Genomic DNA, 24,982 nt, shown 5'->3' with positions numbered 1-24,982 from the left:
TGGAAGTGCCAAATAATAATAACAATAATAATAATAATAACAATAAAAAAAATTATATTAATGATTTTAAAGTCAGATAATATAAGTAACGGGAACGAACAACATTGTAAAATAAATCAACAGAGGAGCGTATTGGTACTAACAACAATTTCGAAAAGAAAAATATGATTATTTATGGTTAAGTCTAGTAAAAAATATTTGGTACATATTTTTTGAACATAATTCTTGATACATAATTTTTGATAGTACATAATTTTTGATATATAATTCCTTGATACACAAACACGATTCTGCATATACGTATACAATTTTTTGCTCATTAAACATTGTTGATTACAGGCTGATGGGATTGAAACAATTTTGTGACCGTTTAGGACTGAAATATTTAGATGCTACTAGATGTTATAAAACATGTATTAGGCTCTGGTAATTAGAGAACTATAGTAAATCTTATAATGATTACAAATACTGCTTTAATTTCCGCAAAAGTATATGCCTCGACAACGCCTAGCGTTCTAGGAAATCTCTCGTTACGCATATCCCTACACTCAGATACATAGATTGGTAGCTTGATATGTTGATTTGAAGAGAAATTTCCTCTTCCTTTGAAGTCACAGTCGTCTTGACACTTGTAAGTACGAATTATAGCGAGCAATCGAGGTCTATGAAGTATTCTAAATTCGAATTTCTATGCTACTATTGTTACTATGTTATTATACTAGCATGATAAGACGCGACACTAAATATACTATGTCGACATATTAACCGGATTCATATTTTTTATTTGAAAATTGTTGACATAAAAACTCTTTTATAGAAAATAATTCAATAGAGTACTTACTTCAAACATTATAATATAAATTCGTACGTTGCAACAGAGATGACAAAATGTCTATATAAATTCAGTCTTGTCAATTTTTTAGAAGGACATACGTCGGTCATTTTCAGTGATCTAGTTGGAAATATTGAGAATGAATTTTTTCACGTCTTTTCTTTTTCTTCCTATTAAATTTTCTCCTTATTTCTATGTTTCACGAGAACTGTAAAAGGAAACATAAGAGGAAAGTGGAAAGACCAATAACCTCAGGCCCCAGAAAACACCGGTTCTTGACTCGAACACTAAACGTGGCAAGATTTCAAGGTGAACTTTTGTAAACAAGCGAATGCAAAGAAAATATTGCTTACAATTGAATTACAAGTGAATTTTATCAATCGAGCATCCGGCGATAGTGGCATAATCATATCTAACATGGAAGACCTAAATACATGTTTCAGCTGTAATGATAAAAGAGTTGTCGCGTACATATTTTTACATGCAAACAAGTATTTAATACACATTACTAGTCCGTTTCCACCGACAATTTTCATTTTTCAGATTAGGTTACTTCCAACAAACATTTCTGTTCAAAATATGGATTATTCGTAATACGTTTTTACGCGAAGATTATTTTCATAATGTGAAAAATATGGTCTGCAAATGTTGTATGTCATAGAATCTATGTAATTGTAGAATTATATTACTTTTAATTAAGAGAAATTTTCGAGATGTATAGAGTAAGAGAAATGTAAATTAAAAATGTCAGATTGTAAATTAATCAATCTACTATGTATTTAATGTAGAGTACATGAAAACCCGAAACAATTATATTATCTCTTGCTGATCTTATTGGTTGCGAGTAATAGAAGTGTTAACAAGTTAAACGATTCTAAATTGATGTTAATAAATTATATATTAGATAGCGAGATATAAAACTTGATTCACAAATTAAACTTATTTAATATCGATTAGAATAGTGCAGCATGTTGAAGTCACCTGCAAATTTTTGAAAATATGTAAGAAATTTTTATTTTAGAAAATAAACGTATTGTTGTATTATCGGTGACATTTATTCTAAAATTAGTTCTTATAAACTAGATGTAATGTATAAAACGTATACAATACCTTTCTGGAACAACTTATAAATATTATAGTTTTAAAAAATAATATATTTATTGTGTAAACAATTTATGTACGTATTATTTCCAGAAGAAACGATAAATTTCGTTCAATTTTGACTTAATTGATTAACTTCATTTACGAAATAGCTTGCTCAGTTTCTTCTTTAATGAAACAAACTAATTGTGTGAGGAAGTTAATCTTACGAATCTGAAGTCCTTATAAATCATAATTTTTATTCATTTAATTTGATAAATACATCTTTAGCAGTGTACAATTTAAAATTTCGTTAAATGAAACAATTATCAACAACAAATAATATAATATTTTGTATATTAAAATGACAACGTTACATTTTCCTGGAAGGTATTTTATTTCATTTAAAAATATCATATTACAAGAACATGATTCAAACAAAAGTTGTGCATTTGTTACATAGAATATGATTCCCAAATAAAAAATATATGTTTATGATAAAGAAAAAACAAGATGACCTTGAAATAACCTTGAAAACACCCACGCATTAAGAAACTAGCAGTGCCATTTGACTTCCAACACGAAATACTAAATGACATGTGCCAGTTTGGTTTTTTTAAACCGCGTGTGTACAAGATTTTTTGCAATCTCAATTTAAATGGGACATCCCCACTTTACACACCGTTAATAATATTTTCACATAGAACGTCATGTTCGTGTAAGATTCGTTGATTTGAACATTTCATTCTAAGGTGTTAAAAGAGACTATTTCAAGAGGTCCATACATACTTGCAAAATTGTGTATTTACAAAATTAAAAGTGCGAGTGTTTTTGAGGCTTTAAATGTTTTTTCGATGACTCAAGTGTTCTGAATATTTAACGTAAATATCTCTGCCACCACAATTAAACAGGATTGTTTCCAGTATTCAAATTAATGGAAATGAAGATGCCATTCGTAACAGAAAAAAATGTTCTTTTTCAGGAAAATACAGAATGGATTATGTACGTGGGAAGCATGCGTCGTTCTTACGCGCATAATTAACCGAAAATGTAAAACGACCGCATTATCGATACTGCGTTCTAAAATGTTTTCCTTTTGTAATTCATCTTTTTGTGCTACAGTTTTACTCTGTAAAGGATGTAATTATACCTTTAAATAGATTCAAGAACACGATGGTATTAAAAACCAATTATGGCAATATGACAGTAGTTTAACAATAATGTCTACTAACTTCCTCTTCATTTGTCTTCAAAATCTGTTCGCTGTAGCTTTAGATGTCTTCTACCATGAAGAAAATTAATAACTCACAAACTTAATTCAACCACAGCATTCTTGTAAAACATTCTAATGTTGACAAATTTATGTGATTAAGAAATTGCAATTAACAATTTACAATTTATTAAAAATAGTTTCAACGACAAACTTAGATTGTTATTTTTGTAAAGGTCTCATTATTTCGAATTCTTTAAGTATTTTTACAACTAATTTTACAACTGATAATTTTCTTCCTATTTATTCTTATGCAATCAAGATGATTCGAATTATTTTTAGAAAAAGTTATTATATCATGAACTGTAATTTAATTAAGAAAAACACAACGGCAGAGACAGAAGTCTCAAATTTAAACTATAAATATTCAGTATTTTTGCATTTTCTTGTCATCAGTGTTGATTTAGAATGAAGTTAAACAGAACTTAGTTAACTACAAATAATATCATGTTCGTTAGTTTATTCTGTATCTCTGGGGTTTCAATATCGATATTTATATTTGTTCAGAATAAAATAATCTGGAAAATCTTAAATCGAACCTCGCTAACAGCTTTCTATTCAATAATTAGACTGCGGATCTTTATACAAAATAAAAATGGAAGACAAATAAAAATATATTTCTGCTTTGAATCATTTTAACAACATAAATGTATAGAATCTGCGATGTAACAAAAATAATTAAAAATGATCGTATGACATAGATGCAGATAATACAGTCATAATTCACCTAATCATTGTAACGATGTCTGCGTTTCATTTTTATCAAATTTGTTTTTATCGCGATTCCAGGAAAAAAAAGAAGTGAGTAACGAAGCGGGGGTGGGATCAGAAGAAAGATCTATCAGGGCGGAAGCGACTATCTTCATTAATTGATATTGATAAGCCCAGGCGTGTTCAAACAAAGGGCGGGGAGAAGTTAGTATAACAGAGGCGCGGATAATTATCATAATTGTAATAATTATACTGCTTCTTTGTCCATTATTTCAGAGAATGGAACTGTAGTCGACGATAAGATATCAAACACAACACATTGCATAATATGTATATAGGGCTATCCAAATTGAGTGTTACATCTTTAAATTGGAATAAAACACAAACTATTTGAGATATTTCAAGTCTCTTTATTTTATATATAGTCCATTGCATAACATTAATCGTAGAACACAATTTCGTTCAAATGGCCGCCCTGAGTTATTCAACTGAATTTTATACGGGTGCATATTCAAATCCCGATGCAAAATACGCCAGGTTGTACCGTACGAAACTGCCAATTGTTGAAAACGGTAAGGAATCGATACGTTTGGATCTTCTTTAACACTGTTACGAATAACAGCAATATTTTCACTGTTGCGAGGTCTACGTTAATACGCGCGTGCTAGTCTCTGAATTCATCCACTTGATAAATTGCTCTCTCGGAAGGTCGATTACTGGGACCAAAAATTTCGCGAAGTGGCCGAAAACAAGCTCGAACAGAATTTGAATGTTTATAATAATTTTCAACAATTTGTACACGTTACTGCATAGTGTAACGTTCCATGATGATTTGTTTAAGATTATGTTTATGATTACGTGTGTGAAATATAACAAATAACGTTCAAACCAGTACTATCTGTTGAAAGATGTGACAGTTAATTTGGATAACCCTGTATAAGTGTGATTTCATTCACGATCATTGCAGGTACTGCCTGGTAAAAATTTTCAAACACAAAATACAAAAAAAGATAACTGTAATTAAAACTAGACATGGACGCGATAATGATCGATATTGCGTCTACATCATGCTGAAAATAAATCTGAAATAGTCGAGGTACCAACAATTTAGAGAATGTTCAATGTTATAGAACCGACTTTACAGTTGACAAGGAATTATTCCAGATTAAAATAATGAATTCAACTTAAACTGACAAATGAATTTTGAAATGAAAGATCATAAGTACCGCGAGTTTTCATAAAGACAGATAAGAATTCCCAAATTGAAATATACGTATTTTATAAAATTTTGAATGAATGAAATGATGATTTGAATCGATCTAGCCTAAATTGACACGCGCGCAATATATCATACTTTATATTATTATATATATTTTAAATAATACTTTCACAAAAAAGGTATCGAGAATTCATTCTTAACTCTGACTGGTGTTCTTGAAATGATTATATAATTAAAATCGTATTTATAAAATCATATTTCATTATACATAAATATTTTTTAAATCCAAATGGCATTTTGTAGTCCAAAGAACTGCTACTTTCCAAAAATTAAAACTCATAAAATCGACTGCAGCAAACTATGTTTTTCTTTGCTTTTCCTGGACATATTATTTGTTCACTTTATTTAAATTATGATTAATATTTTTTACAATAAAATATAGATGTGTCTTTGTATACCGAAGGAATAATAATGGAATATAAAATTCTTAACACCGTTTCATTTCGAAACGTAAGTTACACAACGCTCTACAGGAGATCCCTAAAAGTGCGAAGTACAATTTAATTCGTACGTACGTCTGTCAAAAATAATTGAAACGTCAACGCAGATCATTCACGTGAGAATTCTCACGTGAGTATTCGGTATCAGTAGATTCTCATGCAGCTGGCATGCGATAAATTAAAACTATGCGGGAAGAAGAAAAAAAGGAAGTGACTTTAACTACCGAAATTACCGCGAATCCACGAGGAAAATAAATATGTACGTTCGGGCAGTTGACGGACTAACATGAAAAACAACTCTTCATTGCCCCTGACAATCAAACACAGTGATCATGAAAGGAAGTTGTCGTTTAATAGACTACAAATCGCTTTACCTTCTACGTGTATGTGTGTTTTTTACCAATATCATCCGTACGTTCCGTCGACGTTTTTTCCATTTTAGAAACGCGGGATAGATTAAACGGTTCGCATGGAGTTCTGAAACCGGTATACACACAGGTGCATTAAGGTAAACTATCTTCTGCAATTCGTTATTTTGTTCGTGCAAGTCGATCGGATAATTCCAGATATTCTTATCGCTGACGGATAATTTTTATTTCGCAAATTATTGGGTTGCACCTCTGTTGTTTCGCTGCTTTCGTCTGGTTCTCGGCTCGGTTTCCGTGCGTTCCCTTTCTTCAATCTTATTGTACATCCGCAGACGTTCAATTATACTGCAACAGCAGTTGATAAAGAATATCCGATCCTTCTTAATTCAAATCTTCTTATTGTGTTCTCCATAGCTCTCTTCCTGTTGGTATATACTCTCAGGTTGGCATCAGGATTGGGCATTATTCGAATCAAATTTTATTCGAACAATATTTCGAATTTTATTCGAATAACGTTTCGAATACATTCTTCGAGTAAAATTTTATTCGAATATTATTTCGAGTAAATCCTACGAACAAAATGTTATTCATTATTCGAATAAAATATACCCAACTCTGGTTGTCACAACCATTTCCATTATTATAAAGCGTGCTCTGAAATGTAGAAAGAAATGTTTTTTATCACATAAAGTTGACAATGATGGTGGCTTGTAACCCGTTATGATAAGCTACACTGCGTGTCTTTGTAAACCACTTATCAGTTTACTATGTCATTCACGTGTGAGATTTCATTGCAATCAGTTATTTATCTGAGTTTATGCATGATAGTTTCGTAATTTCGAGATTTGATAGTCTTCATAAAATATTTCCTACTGGAAGTAGATAATGTAAACGTAATTTTTATTTATCATGAGTACTTGGCACTTTGAACACAACAGTTGAATTGATAGTTATATAATTAGACTTCAGATATTTATACATATTTATACAACATATTTATACAAAATAAAAATGATCTTTATTAGTCTCAAGATTTAATATTTGCTTAATTGTTTGAGGTCTTCTTATTTTGGATTTTGGATTTTGAATTATCCCAAACATCGATAACTTGAAAATTAGTCAAATTCGCGTTTGCTACATAGGAATTATTACCACACTTTTACGGAGAGATGATATTTGCGAATATTTCCGAAATTGATTTTGCAAAACTTTATATCGTGTTTCTACAAGTGTTGGAGTTTCTTTGTTATTATTAGTCTGCGGATCTTTATGGAGTTATGGCATGCGCAGATTTTGAAAATGCAAGAAAAATTAATAAATTAACAAGGTCTAATAGCATTTTTATTTTCTTCTTAACGAGTAATTTTTTAATTGACAAAGAAAGCTTTTTCTTCGTTCCGATTTTTGTAAAATAATGGACAAAAATAAGAATTTGCATAAAGATTCGCAGTCTAGTTATTATGATACAAATGATAGCAGCAATTATGACTTTATTGCGGACTAGTAAAAACCAAATTATAGTTAACATTCCAATAGTCTTCGATATCGTTTTTATTAGGAATTGCTACTTTGCTTGAAATAGATTGCGAAAAAAGTATAGCAGCGAATAGCCATCATAGCGTACGCTACTCTTGAAAACGAAACTATATTTAGCTCTGACTTTGGCTCGGTGCCCAGTCTTTAAATATTTTCCGTTCAATCGACAAAACGGTGAAAATTTTCGAAATTATGTAAATTCTTAATTAGTGGTTGTCCGTTAAAACCTTGAGCGTAGTGCGAAATACTAAAGTCATCGAAATCATATCAGCTGCGCCATAGAAATTGACGGTTTGCGTCAACAACATTGCTTTGTTTGAATCGACTAATTAGCTAACCAAATATATTTTTACGCAAATACAGACAACAATATTGACTGAAATATAGGAGCAAATATTACACAATTAATTCTCTATATCCATTTACATCAATTTGTTTTCCCACAATTTTCAACTTCTTGGCAATTTCTAATTTTATTAAAAATTATAACGGATGTATAAATTAAGAAATCGAAACAGTTACAGAAAAGTTGGGCAAAGAGTTTGGAAATTATTGAATTTTAGGAAAATTATTGAGAGAAAATTATTGTGTTGATACAAAAGTATACTGTCTTTGTAATATGTTGTTCCTTACTAATCGTAATAATTTTAATGTACTTATTTTCAACAAAACAATGCAATGATAATAGTACCGAAAAAGAGACTCATTGACAAATCGCTGAATTTCATTTTATACAGAATTTTTCTTTCATTTCAAACACATTCATATATAACCAGAATTATTTTATAGATAATATATCTTCCGCCACATATCGCCGAAGCTGACAGAAAATCGAATCCTCACTCCCGAATAAGAAGATATCCGTTTTGAATAAAATTTACAGGAGTTGCAATAAAAATTATTAAAATAACTCATTAAAATCGTTTAGTTACTACTAAACTAGAGACTTTGTGCATTTATGGCAATACTGTTTCATTATGCTCAACATATGAAAATTATGGAAAGATCTTTTTTAACTTTTCTGGTTCGTTTAAATTTTGTTTCTTACAATTCACAAAACTGACATGTTTATTTTGCATAAAAATCTGTTGTTTAATTATTACAAGATCTTTCTTGTAATTTTACATCATGATCTTGTAAGATTACATCATGAAATAACTATAACAGTGTCTAATAATGATAACAGTGTCTCTTAATTATCTTTGCTTTGTTAAATAGTTTTGTAAGACGAAATCTGAAAAGTAAATAATTTATACAAAAGTTGCTTCGTCTTTCCGCAAATGAGATGTCTGCTAAGAAAAATACAGATTCCAATTTAGGAGAAAGATTACATATATTGCGTTTGAAGTACTCCACTTTGATCGCACATTAAAGTAATATATAATGCGATTACCTCGATTCTTTTCGTTTCATTTTTAAATTTCATAATAATTTTTTAAGCTTCACGAACTATTCGATCGTTTATCAAATTTTTGACTTAAGGTCGATATGGTAGATTGCCGAACGTGTTTCAAGCTTAACCTATCAATACTAAATAAAAGAACCAGGTTACTCCGTTTAAGAAGAAATAAATTTTACTGTTCGTAAGATTTAGGAAGCATGAGCTTCGGATGTCCTTGGAAAACACATGTCATCGATGTGTCAATACCTCGACAAACCTTAGCAAAGCCGTTAGAAGTGGCGGAATTAAGCGAGACATTTCACACTGAACAAGAAAAAGGAATAATGACGTTACAAAAATGCTCTCTCTCAGCTGTAGATCTTAAGTTTCAATCACTTGAAAACCACCATTGCGATAGAATGTATAGTCGAAAATTTCTTAAAATTAATGCTATTGTAACCAGTGATGTAAAACAACAATTGTTTCCTAAGTTACAGATGATTACCAATTAGGCTAATTAGGTTCTGAAATCGTACGATTCCCTTCCTCATTTGAAATGAAATATATAATAACATTTTATAAAACACTGTGTAGTTAATAACAAACAGTTTTGGACTTTTCTGTCCTCAACTAAATTACAAATATTTATTCTACTTTATTCCACATTTTATTCCAGAAGCAAAGAAAATACTGGCTACATCTACTGTATAGTAAATGATTAGTGTCAAAGAAACCGGTCTGAATACTTTCTAGACTTAAAATTCTGCTCAGATACACGATTTTTTGTTTTCTATTTTATTTAGCGTTATAATTAATCCATTAATAAATTAAACAAGTTGTGCATATTATAGAAATATTCGCCAATTATTTTGATGTTTATTTTTTTACTTTTGTATTCGACCTAGTCGTTTTTCTTTAAAAATGCATAAAACCTGCAATTCAGTTATAATATTTATTACACTCAATGAGATGTCGTGTTAGTACATTTTTAGAAATAAACATTGATTCATACACTATAGTACGAGGAGTAAACAATTTTATTGATACATGCTTTTAACCTTTTCTATTTTTAGCTATAACTGGTACTTTCTACTTCTGCTTTTTCACGGTGCTGGCCCTGCTCTTCGCCGTTTGCATGAAAGGTTTGTTGGCCACACTAAATTTTGAAAAACCAAGATGGATCCTCGAAGAAAGTCTGATAGGAACTAATCCAGGTAAAGCCATTCATCATATTTCATGTCTTTTATATTTCTAGTGTATTTTTTTAAAATATATTTGTAATATATTTTTATTGTTAATATATTTTTATATATTTTTGATATGTTTTAATATATTGTTAATATATTTTAATACATTTTTATATATTGATTATAATTGGTAAAAATATATTTGTGTAACGTATTTTTAATATATTATTAAAAATATATCTCTAAAAAATATACTGTTGTGAATAAAAACTATAATACCAAGATTATTTCATGTACGAAAGCATTAAATATTGATCCTTCAGACGCAAAATTATAGGACATAATTTCTGATGCATGGAAAACACTTTGGTTTTATTTAGTATTACATAATTGTATCATCTTTATGGTTCATTGGTTGACCAATTTCAATTTTTTGTCTTTACTGATACATACAGGCGTGTGCACCAGTGCACTATATTTAAATGGAGATGATCCTCTTATAAAACCACGTTCTGCAACATGGTTTCGCTCTAGCGCAGTTAGAACAGTGGGGATATCCTCCGGCATGACATGCTATTTCCACTGAAAAGTGCAGACAATTCCACATTCTACAAATGCACCGCTCAATATTTCGGAAAGAGATCTTATTGCTAGAATTAAAGAAATAGACAAAATTAACAAACTCGAGAAAATCTGTAGAGTATAAAAATAAAATTAATATTAATAGTATTTCCAGAAATAACAAAGTGTGAAAATCAACGTGTCCTATTTAATATCATCTCTAGCAAAAACTATTTGAGCAAAGGAAAGCAAATGCTTGTTATTGTACTTACTCATATTTTCAATGTGAAAAATATTTTCGTTATAGAGAAGGGCAAATATGCCGATAAAACTCGTAACATGGAATACATTGATATAAAAATAAACGTGTTTGTTTAACTATAATGTATAAAATGAGAAAATAAGAAGAGTGCGTCCAATCATCCCCAATGGGTTAACATTAAAAAACTAATGCTTCGTTATGCTACCGAAATTTGTGAAAAAATAAAGATATTCATGGTTTTATTAACATTTTTCTAAATTGTCCTTGTCTTATGCCATGTTTATCTGCGTATAATATATATATACTGTATCTACAACGCCATTTTTCAAAATTTTACTGCTGAGGATGCTATAATGTAATTTTAATAAAGTGTTAAAATTATATTAACAGTAAGTAGTGATTGCTTTGTTCGTATAATTCTCTAAGCAACAAGGTATAAAAGCCAAGTGTATTTAGGAATATAGTTCTATTATAATAGTTCCTGGCATTTTACTATGTTATTTAAATAAGATCGCAATTTTGTAAAACGTAAATAAACATAATACGATAATATTTTGGCATATAATTCCTGTTTCATGTAAAGGTTATGTATGTTAATTTTATTTTTTAATACTGATATTAAAGATATTGAATCAGACTTGTTTTATAATTATCACTATACTGCGAATTTATATGCATTTATAAGAACAATGATAATGTGTTGAAAACAAAATAATAAAAACTTCAAAACAATATAGAGCATTGTTAAACAATTAAAATTATCAAGATGAAACATACATTGCTATTCGATTTAAGTTTCTTGAAATTATTCAAGATCATTTTTGTTTTGCAAAAATATCCACAGCCTATTTATTACAAAAGCTTTCCGTTTTCTGCAAGTGGCAAAAAGAAAAATGTTAATTATAAAGTTCTCGGAGTTATTTCGTGAATATTTTCGAAAATTAGCTTAAAATAATATAATACAATTGCACAGCATATTCATACTTGTGATAATGAGCCTTTGGGAACACCTCCAATTAAACAAACATTGAAGAGACAAAAATCATGGAAAATGCTTCGAATTGTTAAAAAATTTAATATAATTCAGTTTGGTTGGTAATGAAGTTTTTATAAACTCTGATATATCGGTATAATTTAATAGTAGTGTTAATGATTAAATTTTTATATTTCTTCACCATGCTGGCCTTTCTGCTATATTATGCTATATAGCAACAATCATTAATTAGTAAGTACATTCTATATAAGAGAGGATTTTTTAAATATTATGTATTAAATGTTATGTAAACTTTTATGTTCATTGTCGATAAAGGAACATACTAATATAATTAAATATATTATCGTAAATGCCAGAACGCGAATATTTGAAGCCAATTTTATACAATATTGACTATAATAGGAAGTTTTCATATATTCGAATTTGTATTGGTTCCTAGATTAAATCGAATGTATCTTGGCAAAGAGATACGTTTGCAGCAGTATTGGAAGAACAAATTAATTATGAATTAAAAGTACTTCACACCTACACATTATGATATTGTATAAATGTAGAATTTTCAATTTTATACAGATTTAATCGTTTTCTGTAAACAAATAATTGTCGAGTGGAAGTTCAATGAATAAAACGATTTCTAGATCTTTAACAAATTCGACTCCGAATAAATAAAATAAATTAATCGATCGTTGAACCTTAAACCATGGCAGTGAATCAAACGAAACTGATACAGCGAACAATCATGAGGTTAACGCTAAAGAACTAAATGGAACAAGTTAAAAATATATTCCTACAAGCTGTGTTCGAGAATAGCTTCGGTCTCGAGGTTTTGTTTACTGCGAACAGACTATAAGCACATTTTTCCTGCACCTGCTGAAATACTTTCTTATTTTCAGTAGACTGCGGATCACTATGCAAAATAAAATTGTCCAATTATGTGTGTATTAAGTTAAAATCAATGTAACAATGTCCTTAAAATTCTTCTAATGTCTTTATAGCTTTGTATTTGGCCCATTCATTTTCTTCACAAATGCATAAAATCCGTAGTCTACTACTGTCAGACTTTAAAGGTGTTCTTTGCGAGAACAGAGAAGAAGAAAAAAATCGAGAAAATACAATATTCTTATGTGCTGAAATGAATATCTTTGTTAATTTTTACTTGTATTTATAACCATTTCATTTTATATTATGTAAACAGGTCTAGGTTTCCGACCAATCTCAGACAATACAGATGAGAAATCGTTGATTTCGTACAGTTCGTCGGATCCAGCATCGCTACAGAAGTGGACAGGCTTGTTGGACAAATTTTTGGAAGGTAAAAGAATACGTCTTATTAATAGATCGCGAATTTTCGTACAAAATAAAAAACATTCTGTATGTGTTTACAGAATACGAAATAAGAGTCACTTAGAGACTTCTATATCTTTTTGATAATTTTCTGCTGTTTTAAATTGCACCTACCTACTACTCGTTTCTTATTATTTTCATATTACATACCTATTAGTTTCTTTTCAAGTATTAACATAGATAGATACGAGATATCGAAATTGACGTGTCGTCACCATTAACGTGGCACGACGTCATTGCGAAATTTAAGGCCGACTGCACATATGCGTCTTTTAACATGTGGAGACGCAAAAAATTAAACGTCACGCGCAGCATGAACATGCGGCGCTGCAATGGCGTTGCAAGCAAATGCGCATCCTAATTTATACTATAATATTTCAAGCTGCAATTGCGGCAACGCATAGCATTGCTACACGTCAAAAAAAAAACGCAAATGTGTAGTGGACTGTGATAATATATTGAAATTTTTATTTTAATTTAATTCGTGTGAAGTAGGTAATATTGTTTGGGCGTTAAATTATTAAAAAATTAAATATTTACATGCTTTCCAAACATGATTTTTCCAAAAAATACATACGAAAAATAGAAAAAAATCGTAGACTCACTATACAAAAAACATTAGAAAATATTGATTCGAAGTTGAGAATCCAGAAAATCCTTTAAAACATTTTTGAATGTGAAGCAACATAAATATTCATGATACACTGAATAGATCCTTCTATTACTAATTATGACAGAACACAACATCGCTTTAACGCCTATAATATTGATTCTTGGCAGAGTATATTAACTCGACAGCGTTACCAAACGGTGGCAGAAATCAACAGATGTGTAATTACGATATACCAGTGAAGCCTGGGCATGTTTGTGCAGTCGAGGTGAACAATTGGGGTCCCTGTTCTCCTGCTGCACAATACGGCTTCAATAATTCGGCTCCTTGTGTTTTCATTAAATTGAATAGGGTATGTTATCAATTCTGCTAATTAAATTAACGAATATTAATGATTATTGTCAGAGAGTATAGAATATAAGAAGAGCTGAAGTGAAAAACAATGAAACCAGCGACAGAAATTTTTTAATAATATTTATATACACAAAAATTAGTATTAAATAAAAAAATACTATTATTTTGTGTTTATATTAATGTTTATATTCAGTGTTATATTAATTTTGGCAATAATTACTGAAAGAGCCTGATCACCCGTTTTTTCATGACTACCTATTGCAATAAAATTAGTATTCAACTTTGTTAACTACAGGACTACATTTCTTAATTCAATTGAATACAATGTTTTATGATAATGATATCATAAAGTATTTATTTATTATTGTTAGATTAACGGTATTTATATCTGGATATAAAGCTAATTATATCAGGCCAATTTAGAAACCTATTTTTTAAAAATTATTGCTTTATTTACGTTAAGTCAATTAGAGTTTATAATAATTAATATATATAGAGTTAATATATATATAATTATTAATATATATAGAGTTTATAATAATATATAATTAAGATCAGATTATGTTGCAGTAGGATTTTATCATATAATTATTCATGCTTTTTTTAAATCTTTAATGTTTATCTGTGTTGATCAATTTGGCCATACAAACTAAAAAATGTAGAAACTACAATGTAATGGAAATTCTAGTTGTATGCTTTGAAAATTCAACTAATAACTGTAAGACATAAGACGCTACGCAGATAGATAGATAACAACACATACAATTATGTGTGGTATCAATGCTATCTGGAAACGACATATGGTTTGTAAGTGCAGGCGTAGTCAGCGAACATTGATAGTTTTTCTTTTCTAAAACAGAGCTTGAAGTGAAAATATTGTGTTTTATTAAAATTTATAATATAATAAAGATTCAATTATCCGAATCGCTGATTGTTTCTATCAGTGTTACATCATCTCAGAAAATGCATTCTTCGATAAAAAAAGAAAAGATTAACGGTTATTAACAATCTTAATATTAAACGTATGTGGTTACTATACATATACTATACATACGTACTTGATTCTCTTATTTCGTGTAATACGAGAAATTAGTCGTAATAAATCTACAGTGTTTCTTCAAAACACTTCCAAATAAATAAATTAATATTTTGGTGTAATGTACTCTACCTTTCAAATGACAGCAATAATGCTGTTATGCTTCACACAAGTTGTTCCAGTAGTATTTAGTGTTATTTTTAATAGTTTTAAACGGTGAAGTCTCCTACGTTACAAAAAGTTTAAGAAGATTTAGAAACAATAGAAAGAAAGAAAAAGAAGAAATATAGCACCAAAGAAGTGGAAAAGGAAAAATAATAATGATAATGATAACGAATATAAATTAAATGGTAATAAAAGAGCAAAATAGAAAACAATAATTGATAATAATAATAAAAGTAAAAATAATAATAATAATAATAATAATAATAATGACTGGACTGCGGATTTTTATGCGAAATAAAAATTGTATTTGTGAATTGCAACAACCAGTGGTCAGATAGAAACTTCTTTCTTTCTTTAACAATTTTACTAACTTGAAAATAATATAATGACACTCTTAAATTCTTTTAATTTGTCTGTTTTAAATTCGATGTATGTACAGGTTGTAAAAAAAGGTCATGTCATGGTTATCATAGACGTGTTATACAACCTCAGATCGATGGAGGTCTGTTAAAAAAACTTTCCGCAAAAGTAACCTTCGCCATATTTTTCAAGATCAATTTTTTTATGTTTGCATCCTATTCTGCTCATCGAATGGAGCAAACTTGCAAAAGAAACCATATATCCTGAAGCAAGCGTTTCGTTATAATTTAATGTTGAACATTTGCCGATTGAATTCCATCTATAGCAACTTATACAGGGTGTGGCACATAACTGTCGCCAGGATTTTTCAAGAACTTTTGATAGTCCAACAAAAACATGTTTCTAATGCAAGTTAATTAATATTTAGTCGACTACATATTGAAAAATAAAAATTTTCAAAAACTATTGTTTTTCTACTAAAAGTCAAGATCATCTTGACAGAGTCAAAAATACAGGGTGTTATTTAAACCAGTCAAGGTGACATTGACTTTTAGTAGAAAAACAATAGTTTTTGTAATTTGATATTTTTCTATATTTTGCCGACTAAATACTAACTAACTTTCATTCGAAACATGTTTTTGTTGGACTGTTGAAAGTGCTTGAAAAATCCTGACGACAGTTATGTGCCACACTCTATACAAGGTGATCCAGCTAAGGCCACCTAAATATCTCCTCTAATTGTGGGGGTATAAAAAATATTTTGTACGCTATTTGAACGATTTGAAAAAACTATTGTACTGCAACAAAGATTGTTTTCTAAAATAAATTTTTCGGAGTTTACAAGGTCATCGATATTTTTTTGTGTATAATTTTTTTATTGAATCGTGTAGCTGATGTAAAAATATGTTTAGTTATGTACATTACATGACCTTGAAATGATTTTCGAGATCAAAAATTAAATGAAAACAAAAATTTTTTCCAATGACCAATAATGCATGTTTCTCAAGTTTAGTTAATCTTGGTGAAAGACCGAGTCCGTCAGTAAACAACATACTCTCAAAAAACGATTCATCGCGTTCATACTGCTGTAAACCCCATCGACAAAAATTCAGGCGATTTTCAAAATCTTGCCCATGAAGAGCTTGATGGAGAGATACATGATACGGATGAAATTTTTGATTATGAAGTATTCATATTATGTCTGTTTTGGAAATAGTAGTTATCCGTTCCAATTGTCGTGTACTAATATGCAGATTTTCAGCAACTTTTTCCATAACAAATCTCGTATTTAATTCGTTTGTAACATTATTGGTTCCCATACGCTTCTTCGTATTGACACTGCCACTTAAAAAAGAAAGTTTGATTATCTTTCCATATGTACTACGCGATAGACAGTTCCGTTCACTAAATTTCTTTCGGTATAACCGAACAGCTTGCCTTAAACACGGATCACTTTTCCCATAAATCAGAATCATATCAATTTTCTCTTGCTTTGAGCAACTCATCGTGTATGATAATATCGGTAAACTGACGAATTAATTGAGAATGATCAGATTTCTGCGGTGTCAAAAGTCATTCGTGGTGTGACAGTAAACATGTTTATTTATGCTTACAGATTATTGAACGACGTGTTCGTCTCTAAAATCTCAATAGACAAAAATTTGTCGTTTCCATTTAATTTTTGATCTCGAAGGTCATTTCAAGATCATGCAATGTTCACAATTGAACATATTCTTGCATCAGTTACATGATGCAATAAAAAAAATTATACAATTATACGCAAAAAAATATCGATAACCTTGAAAACTTCGAAAAAAATAATCTTAGAAAAAACATTTTTGTTGCAATACGGTGGTTTTCCCAAACCATTGAAATAGCATAAAAAAAATTTCTTGTACCCACGCAATTAGAGGAGATATTTAGGTGGACCACCCTGTATAAGTTACTATAAATGAAATTCAATCAAATCAAATCAAATCAAATGTTCAACATTAAATTCTAACGAAACGGTTGCTTTGAGATGTATAGTTCCTTTTACAAGTCTGCTCTCCTGTGACTAGAATAGGATACAATTATAAAAAAATTGACCTTCAAAAATGTGGTCAAGGTCATTTTTGCGGAAAGTTTTTTTAACAGATCTCCATTGACCTATGATAGCCATGACATAACCTTTTTCTACACCCTGTATTCATTTTTTTCATAAATGTATAAAATCCGCAGTCTAATAATAATTATAATGATATTCGAATAGCTGAAGAATTTAATATTTCGAAACACTGCGATCCTAATTGGTTGAGATAATTGCTGCTTTATCATAGTTTTTACTAAGTCTGCCATTACGAGTTTAAACGTGTTCTTCCCTGTAATTGCGTTAGCAAAAATTTTTCTTTATCTGCAACACGAATTAATTGGCGAACACTTGATTTACAGATATACGGTTGGGAACCAGAGTATTACAACGACACCGCAAAGTTGCCAGATGATATGCCGCAGGATCTTGTAGAGCACATCAAGTCCGTCAATAGTTCAACGGTTGGTTAATTGCTCCAATCCCTAGCATTGAATCATCACTGACACCAATTTTGATTTTACAATTACTCCTACAAAATTCTATTGCATATTATGAGTCATTGTCTCCGAGAGATGATTCTAGTATAATTCTTAGAAAGAACTCCTCCATAGAGAAACATATTTGTCACTGAAATGAAGTCACAAAGTACGAATTAATCTATATAGAGTAACTTTACTGATTATTATCAATTATCGTTTGAATCAACGTTTAAATTATTAACACATTCCCTTTGCGTTGTGTTCGCGAATCGGTATTATAATGGACACCCGCTATGCGTCCGTCCCACTCCGTTATACAGGAGTACCAGCGCATCGCATGACTATCCCTACTTCTTTGATTTGAAATCTGGCTTAATCTCCTGGCTGCCGTGCATGCGGGACACTAATTTTTAATTACGTTTTGAAATTCATTTTTATTATTAATTTATTTATTTAATAATTTAATTAATATTTATTTTAATTAATATTGAGCCGTTTATTTTGAAAGTTGCCTAAATGCATTTATTTTAAAATCCAGACATTTAAAGACTTTACGTTTTAATAAATTTAAAAATATTGGTAACTGATAACATGGTAGTATAATATTTTTGTGCTTCTAAAGGTTATTTTGCGTACTAGAGGCTTTGCTCAAGTGAAATTATACAGGGTATCCCAAAATTATGTTACTGAGGTTATTTGAAGTAATCTTTTCCTTAGCAAAAATACAATTTCGTTTACGAGTTATCAACGATGTCTTAGAAAAAATTTTTGTAAAGGAAAAAATTACTTGGAAGGAACCCCTCATTTCCCGGAAGTAACATCATTTTGGGACACCCTGTATCTAACGTAGAAATATAGATTATTAAAATAACTAATTTGATGTTTTTGGAAAGTGGACCTAGGTCACTTCTAAAATAAACGGTTCATGTATCGAATAAACTGAGTATTTCTAGAATTTTTAGAATACACACGAAAGTGTTAAACTAATATTTTCTACATGATCAATTTTAACTTTCTATTTTTCGATTTCAGCAGTTAAATGAATTTCATATTTCATATTTTGGTATCGATATCAGTGCACAACGTGTTAACAAATATTTCGTTCGTTTACATTTATTTCGTCTTCTCAACTCGACGAGTATAGGAATCTTTCTGTGTTGCAGCTGAATACCGTGTGGCTATCATGCAAGGGAGAAAATCCTCACGACGAAGAAAGTATAGGTGAACTGAACTATTATCCGAGAAGTCAGGGATTTCCGGGATATTATTACCCATATACAAACATTCCTGGTTATTTGAGCCCCGTTATTGCTGTACATTTTCTGCGACCAGCTAGTAAGTCGATTATAATGTTATGAAACGAGATTACTATTTCTAAAATAATGTTCCTTTCAATAACAGTGTTCATCGTATATTTGAATTTGTCATTCGGAACAAACATTTAAGGTAAAAATGTTCAACTTTCCAAGATGTTTGAATTAATTCATTCATTCATAAGTTTATTTAATTTAACGCGCTATAATAACCGCAAATAGTAATATTTCTATAGATTTAATTTGAATAGTAGTATTTTACATAGCTTTCTGTATAATAATTTAATATTATGTTATGAGTAGACCGCGGATCTTTATGCAGAATTCCTATTTGTGCAGATTATGTTATTAATCTTGTATTTTGGAAATTTAGAGATTCCGTAAGTGTATAAGAATCTGCAGCTTAGCATCTGGATCTTTCCATTTTTGCGGACATATTTTTTACAACGTAAATATGTACAAAAGTATTAGGATCCTTACAGAAAATTAAATGTTGAGAAATCGATAGGAAATTCCTATAGTTTCTTCAATTTATTTCGAACTTAATTTTATGAAACCGTAACAAATATATATATATATATATATATATATATTTAGCAATATAATAAAAATAACGTCAATAAAAGAGAATTATAGTTTCTTTTCGGCAATATATCCACCGCGTTTTTAATTACTTCTTGGACTAATTTCAGTATCCGTTTTATTAGTTCGTCTATTATTTCTGTTCCCATTTGGCTCCATGTATTTTGTAGTATGTTCCACATATTTAGAAAACGCATCGGGATGTTTTCAGTGAATAGAATGCAATAAATTGGAAATCGTATAAGTGAAAACGTATTTCAACAATATGATGCTATAAAACTCGCAGACATTACCTAAACTGAATGAAAAATTAAAATTTATATTAAATAAGGAGGTGTCCTAATACTTTCGGAGGGGAGTGTATGTAGGAAATCTAATTACTCCATGCGGCCATATAAATTGTAAATCACTTTTGGTCGTGACAATAGAACCGAAACAGTTTCGCAGAAACACGAATTTCAACTATTGTAATATAATATAGTTTAGTTGTCTGTTGTACAACTATTTAAAATATTGAACTTACAAGCCAAAATTATAACAGCTTTCAAATATTCCTGCTACTTATAAATGGACACAGATCTTTACGCAACTTCTGGTCATCAAAAACTAATTAACGAAGACGAAAAGTAACTGCTTTTACGAAGATGACTAGGTGTTACTTATCATTTTCGTTAATTAGTTTTTGAAAATCAGAAATTGCATAATGATCTTTGCCTTATAATATTTGAGGACCGTTATAGTTGTGGCTTGTAAGGTCTATATTTTAAATACAGTAGAGACTTCCTTATCCGAACATTTATTTCTATAATAGTCTGATATCCAAATGTTCTATTATCTAATCGTTGTATCATTTACATACATTATCACCTCGCAGAAAACTTGTGAATGAAATTTTTAGATAATTGAATGTTTTTGTATCAGGATATTACAAAAATATACCTTCGGATAAAAAAATTTGTACTGTAATTGTACAACAAGCAACTAAAATGTATTACGTTTTAGTACACTGTACACTGTATAAATGAGAAAAACGTAACATTTAATTTATTACAAATGATTTTCTGTTATGACTACAAACTTTAACATAGAATTAGATGGAAAGATATGCATGTAAACTGTGAGAGTTTAAAAGTAACGAAGACTAGAACAGCGTAATGAATAAGATGTTAAGAAATTTGTTCGATAGTTTAAGGGCTGATAGTACTCGGCAAAGGGAGCAAAAAATAGCTTTACCGATATAGATCCTGCAATCAATCCTTTCGGCATAAAATCGATTTCTATCGTTCACGAACGTTCAATTTCGCTAGCGAGTATCCTCGTTGTCACGTTGCAAAATCAACAATGAGATTGTTGATTATGAAGCACGATGGCTCAAGGCTGTCAACACAAAATTATTGCTAATATCAACAGAGATTGCTTCATAGATGCAAACGAAGTAACGGATACGAAGTAACAGATACGTAGTGACGTTCAACGGTGAGATTCGCGGCTTCGGGTAATAAACTAAATCACGATAGTCGACTTCGAGACGATTAATTGCAAAACCTATGTCGATAGAACAGTTTTTCCTTGTCTCGGTGAGTACCACAAGCCTTTAATACTTTGGATACACATTTTTAATATTCTGTATGAACGTACTGAAATTAGATTCTTTTTTTAAGAACATAAAAGGTTTATATTGTACAAAATAAATAATTTCTCCATCATGCGATGCAGCTTAGAAATCGTGTTAACACTTTACAGTATAACAACGAGTCGGAGTCATGTTGAAGATTTCGTACATAATTTACCAAATATCAATGTTACTCATTACTTCTAAATCCAAAGCAAATTTGATTCTTCCGCTATCAAAATCCAAGAATAAAAGTACAGTAAATTCTTCGCAATTGTCTTTCAGCTTGTAAACAAAAATGAACAATTTGGGAAGAGGAGATGCGATTATTCGAGCCTTGCACCTCGTTTTTATAGTTGCTGATTGCCAACAACTATAATCCTCGTGTTGCGTACTGGTTAATTGCGAGTCTTGAGTATAATCAATGGAAAAAATGTTGTACTTTGTCCGTTTTCTATGAAAATATTGCATATCATGACAGTGATCCATTCAAACTACTGCGTATTTATCAAACGATAATAAATATTAATAATATTAATAACAACGACGACGATAATAATTGTTAATGTTAATACAACATTAACATTTTCGGTCAAGGGGAATTCTAACAAGGAAAATTATTTCCAGGAAATATAATAATCAATGTGTTATGTCGAGCATGGGCCAAGAACATCAAATATCGACATAATACCAAGGATCTAACTGGAGGGATACGTTTCGAGCTAATGATTGACGAATGACGAACAACGATGTTTATCTTTTAAGAAAACCTTCTGAACGCAATACTACTGTCTGTCAAGCGGTGAAAAACACGCCTACGATGGAAAACGTTCGAATACTTCGATAGTTGCGTAAAACGTTTCAGTTCGAAGACGATGGTAAGGCTCGTAAGTAAGGGGATTAGACAAGTTCGAATCCCTAACTTCTGTCGACACTCTGAGAGAAGTCGGAACGATCAGGAAAGTTAGAATAGGAGCGTGAGTAACTGCAATTATAAGATAATTAATTCTTCGTCGCTGGGCGCCTTCAGATTCGCACGACCGCGTGACTGAGGTGAATATTGCTGTAAGAAAAAGTACATTGAATAATTCATACAATCAGCACTTGCAAAAATTATGAACACGAAATAGACGAAAGCAGCGTATACAGGACGTATCGAAATTCAATGATCAATCTTTCACGTAAATTCGTAAATTCTACGAATTGTTTGAAAGCACAGTTTTCAATTTTAAAAAAGATATTGGATATCGAAGGCGATAGACAATTGCGCTACAATTAATAATATTAATTGTCCGTAAAATAATGCAAAATTTTACCGAGTTCATTCGTTATTGTTTTTACGTGTAACGTTCTTCAAGCTTTTCTCGACTTGCATTTATAGAATTTGCTGTCAAATTCGATTTGGTCAATTTTATAAGATTCTTGCACGATTGCATCGATGCAGAGAAGATGATGCGTTTGCTTCCGGTAAAGAGAAAACATACCGACCTGTACTTATTATATATATCACGAATACAGCTGAATAATCTCATAAATGTGTTATCTCCAATTCAAAAATGTACAAACTGTGGATAGTTTATAGACATTGATATTTTTAATGCCCGAATCTATTGTATTCAAAACATTGATTTTATTATTCTTACACTCGTCGTGATCCGTCACGATAAAAACCGAGAAACCCGCAGAAACATATTACCTCGTTATTGTTCTAATATTGTTTACTTATGCCGCGCTATGTTTATGCACTTAGTATTTTATATGTGTATGTATGTATGCATATTGCAGCTTAGTAAGTTGCATTTTACTCGAGACGAGAATGGAACTATCTTTAGCATATACATTTGGTATCTTCATTAATTATAATTTCGAAATATATTCTTCTGTTGGTAGATAGCAGACTATTCAACATTATGAGGAAATATTATGTCTCATATTTAAGAAAGGGTATATTACTTCCATAGTCAGATAGTAATTACAATGAATTCAATTATTGTAAGTCATTTTTGACAACGTCTTATAACGATATTGTATCCTTGAAAACATTGCAATATTTTTTATAAAGCTGATTAAAATCACGTTTCACCATATATAATTTAATCAGTTGCGATTTCAATATCCATATCGTTGCTTCAAAAATTGGTTAAATTATAGCGAAAAGAACAAGAATATAAGTAATAATTCTTGAAGAAATTGTATATTAAAGAATAGTTACATTTATCGTTATACTTATGAATGTGAATATTTTATTTGTTAGTTTTAATAAGTCCATTACAATTCTGTCGTTGTAAAAATTTCAAGTGGAAAATGAAAATTTTCGAACCAAATTTTGATAAAATATACACATATCTGATGTAAAAACGATACTTTCGAATTGTGCAAAATTGAAATCCGATGTGACTGCCCAACAGTGTGCAATCATGATGAAAAAATAGGGTACTAAGGATCTCAGAATGACAGCATTAACGTAGTTGTCAGTAACTTTAAGAAATATGCTTCGGTGTAGTTACTTATTAAATGTATGTACTTATATTGTTATAGTGTTTCCCGTAAGAGAGTGTTGTACTTTATGTCGATAATTCTGTTGAATAAACCGAACCATTTTTCAAAGCGTACAAGCTCTAAATAATAATTCTATATTTCATCATATGTCTCGTGTCAAACAGTATAGTTTGTAGAATTGTCAAAAGCATGTCTTTTAAGATAGTTATTTTATAGTTATTATAAATTTTATTTAACCAACTATACATACAAGGTGAATCTAACAACTGGTTTATGAGTCTGTTTCTATCGTGTATAGAGACAAAATTACAGAAGAGTAATGGATAAAATTTAATGTTTCATTCAAAATAGTACCTTTTTAATGAAAATGACATTAAGCTTGAAATAATACAAAAAAAAGTTATAATGTAGTGTAAAAATAGTACTTGTGTAAAAAATCGAACTGTACAAGTATAGCACTGGATAAACAGAGTTATGCCTGATCAAGTTACTATTAAATTCCCTCTGTGTTGACGTCGAAATTTTCGATCAATTTGATCTCTTTGGTTTCCATACTGGTAATGATAGCAGATTATAGTTCATTGCATCATTTGAATTTTTTACTTGATATAACTCCCAAATAGATGTTTAAACTGACCATATCAATTTTCTGCTCA

At 30.2% G+C, this 24,982-nt stretch overlaps 1 protein-coding gene across 1 annotated transcript in view; it reads left to right on the top strand.

Annotated features, from left to right (window-relative positions):
* Positions 1–24,442, top strand: part of LOC117229380 (sodium/potassium-transporting ATPase subunit beta-1) — a 29,480-nt gene extending 5,038 nt beyond the window's left edge. Inside the window, exons 2-7 of the mRNA XM_033485808.2 lie at positions 9,971–10,111; positions 13,097–13,213; positions 14,026–14,207; positions 18,201–18,302; positions 19,484–19,655; positions 22,455–24,442. Of these exons, the coding sequence (XP_033341699.2) occupies positions 9,971–10,111; positions 13,097–13,213; positions 14,026–14,207; positions 18,201–18,302; positions 19,484–19,655; positions 22,455–22,567 (827 nt within the window). The 3' untranslated portion in view covers positions 22,568–24,442. The remainder of the gene's footprint in view (positions 1–9,970; positions 10,112–13,096; positions 13,214–14,025; positions 14,208–18,200; positions 18,303–19,483; positions 19,656–22,454) is intronic.
* Positions 24,443–24,982: the final 540 nt, after the last annotated feature.

The sequence above is a fragment of the Megalopta genalis genome, chromosome 1 (assembly GCF_051020955.1).
Source record: "Megalopta genalis isolate 19385.01 chromosome 1, iyMegGena1_principal, whole genome shotgun sequence".
Taxonomy (NCBI): Eukaryota; Metazoa; Arthropoda; class Insecta; order Hymenoptera; family Halictidae; genus Megalopta; species Megalopta genalis.
Note: the sequence above shows the minus strand (reverse complement) of the source record. Positions and strands in the feature narration are given on the sequence as shown.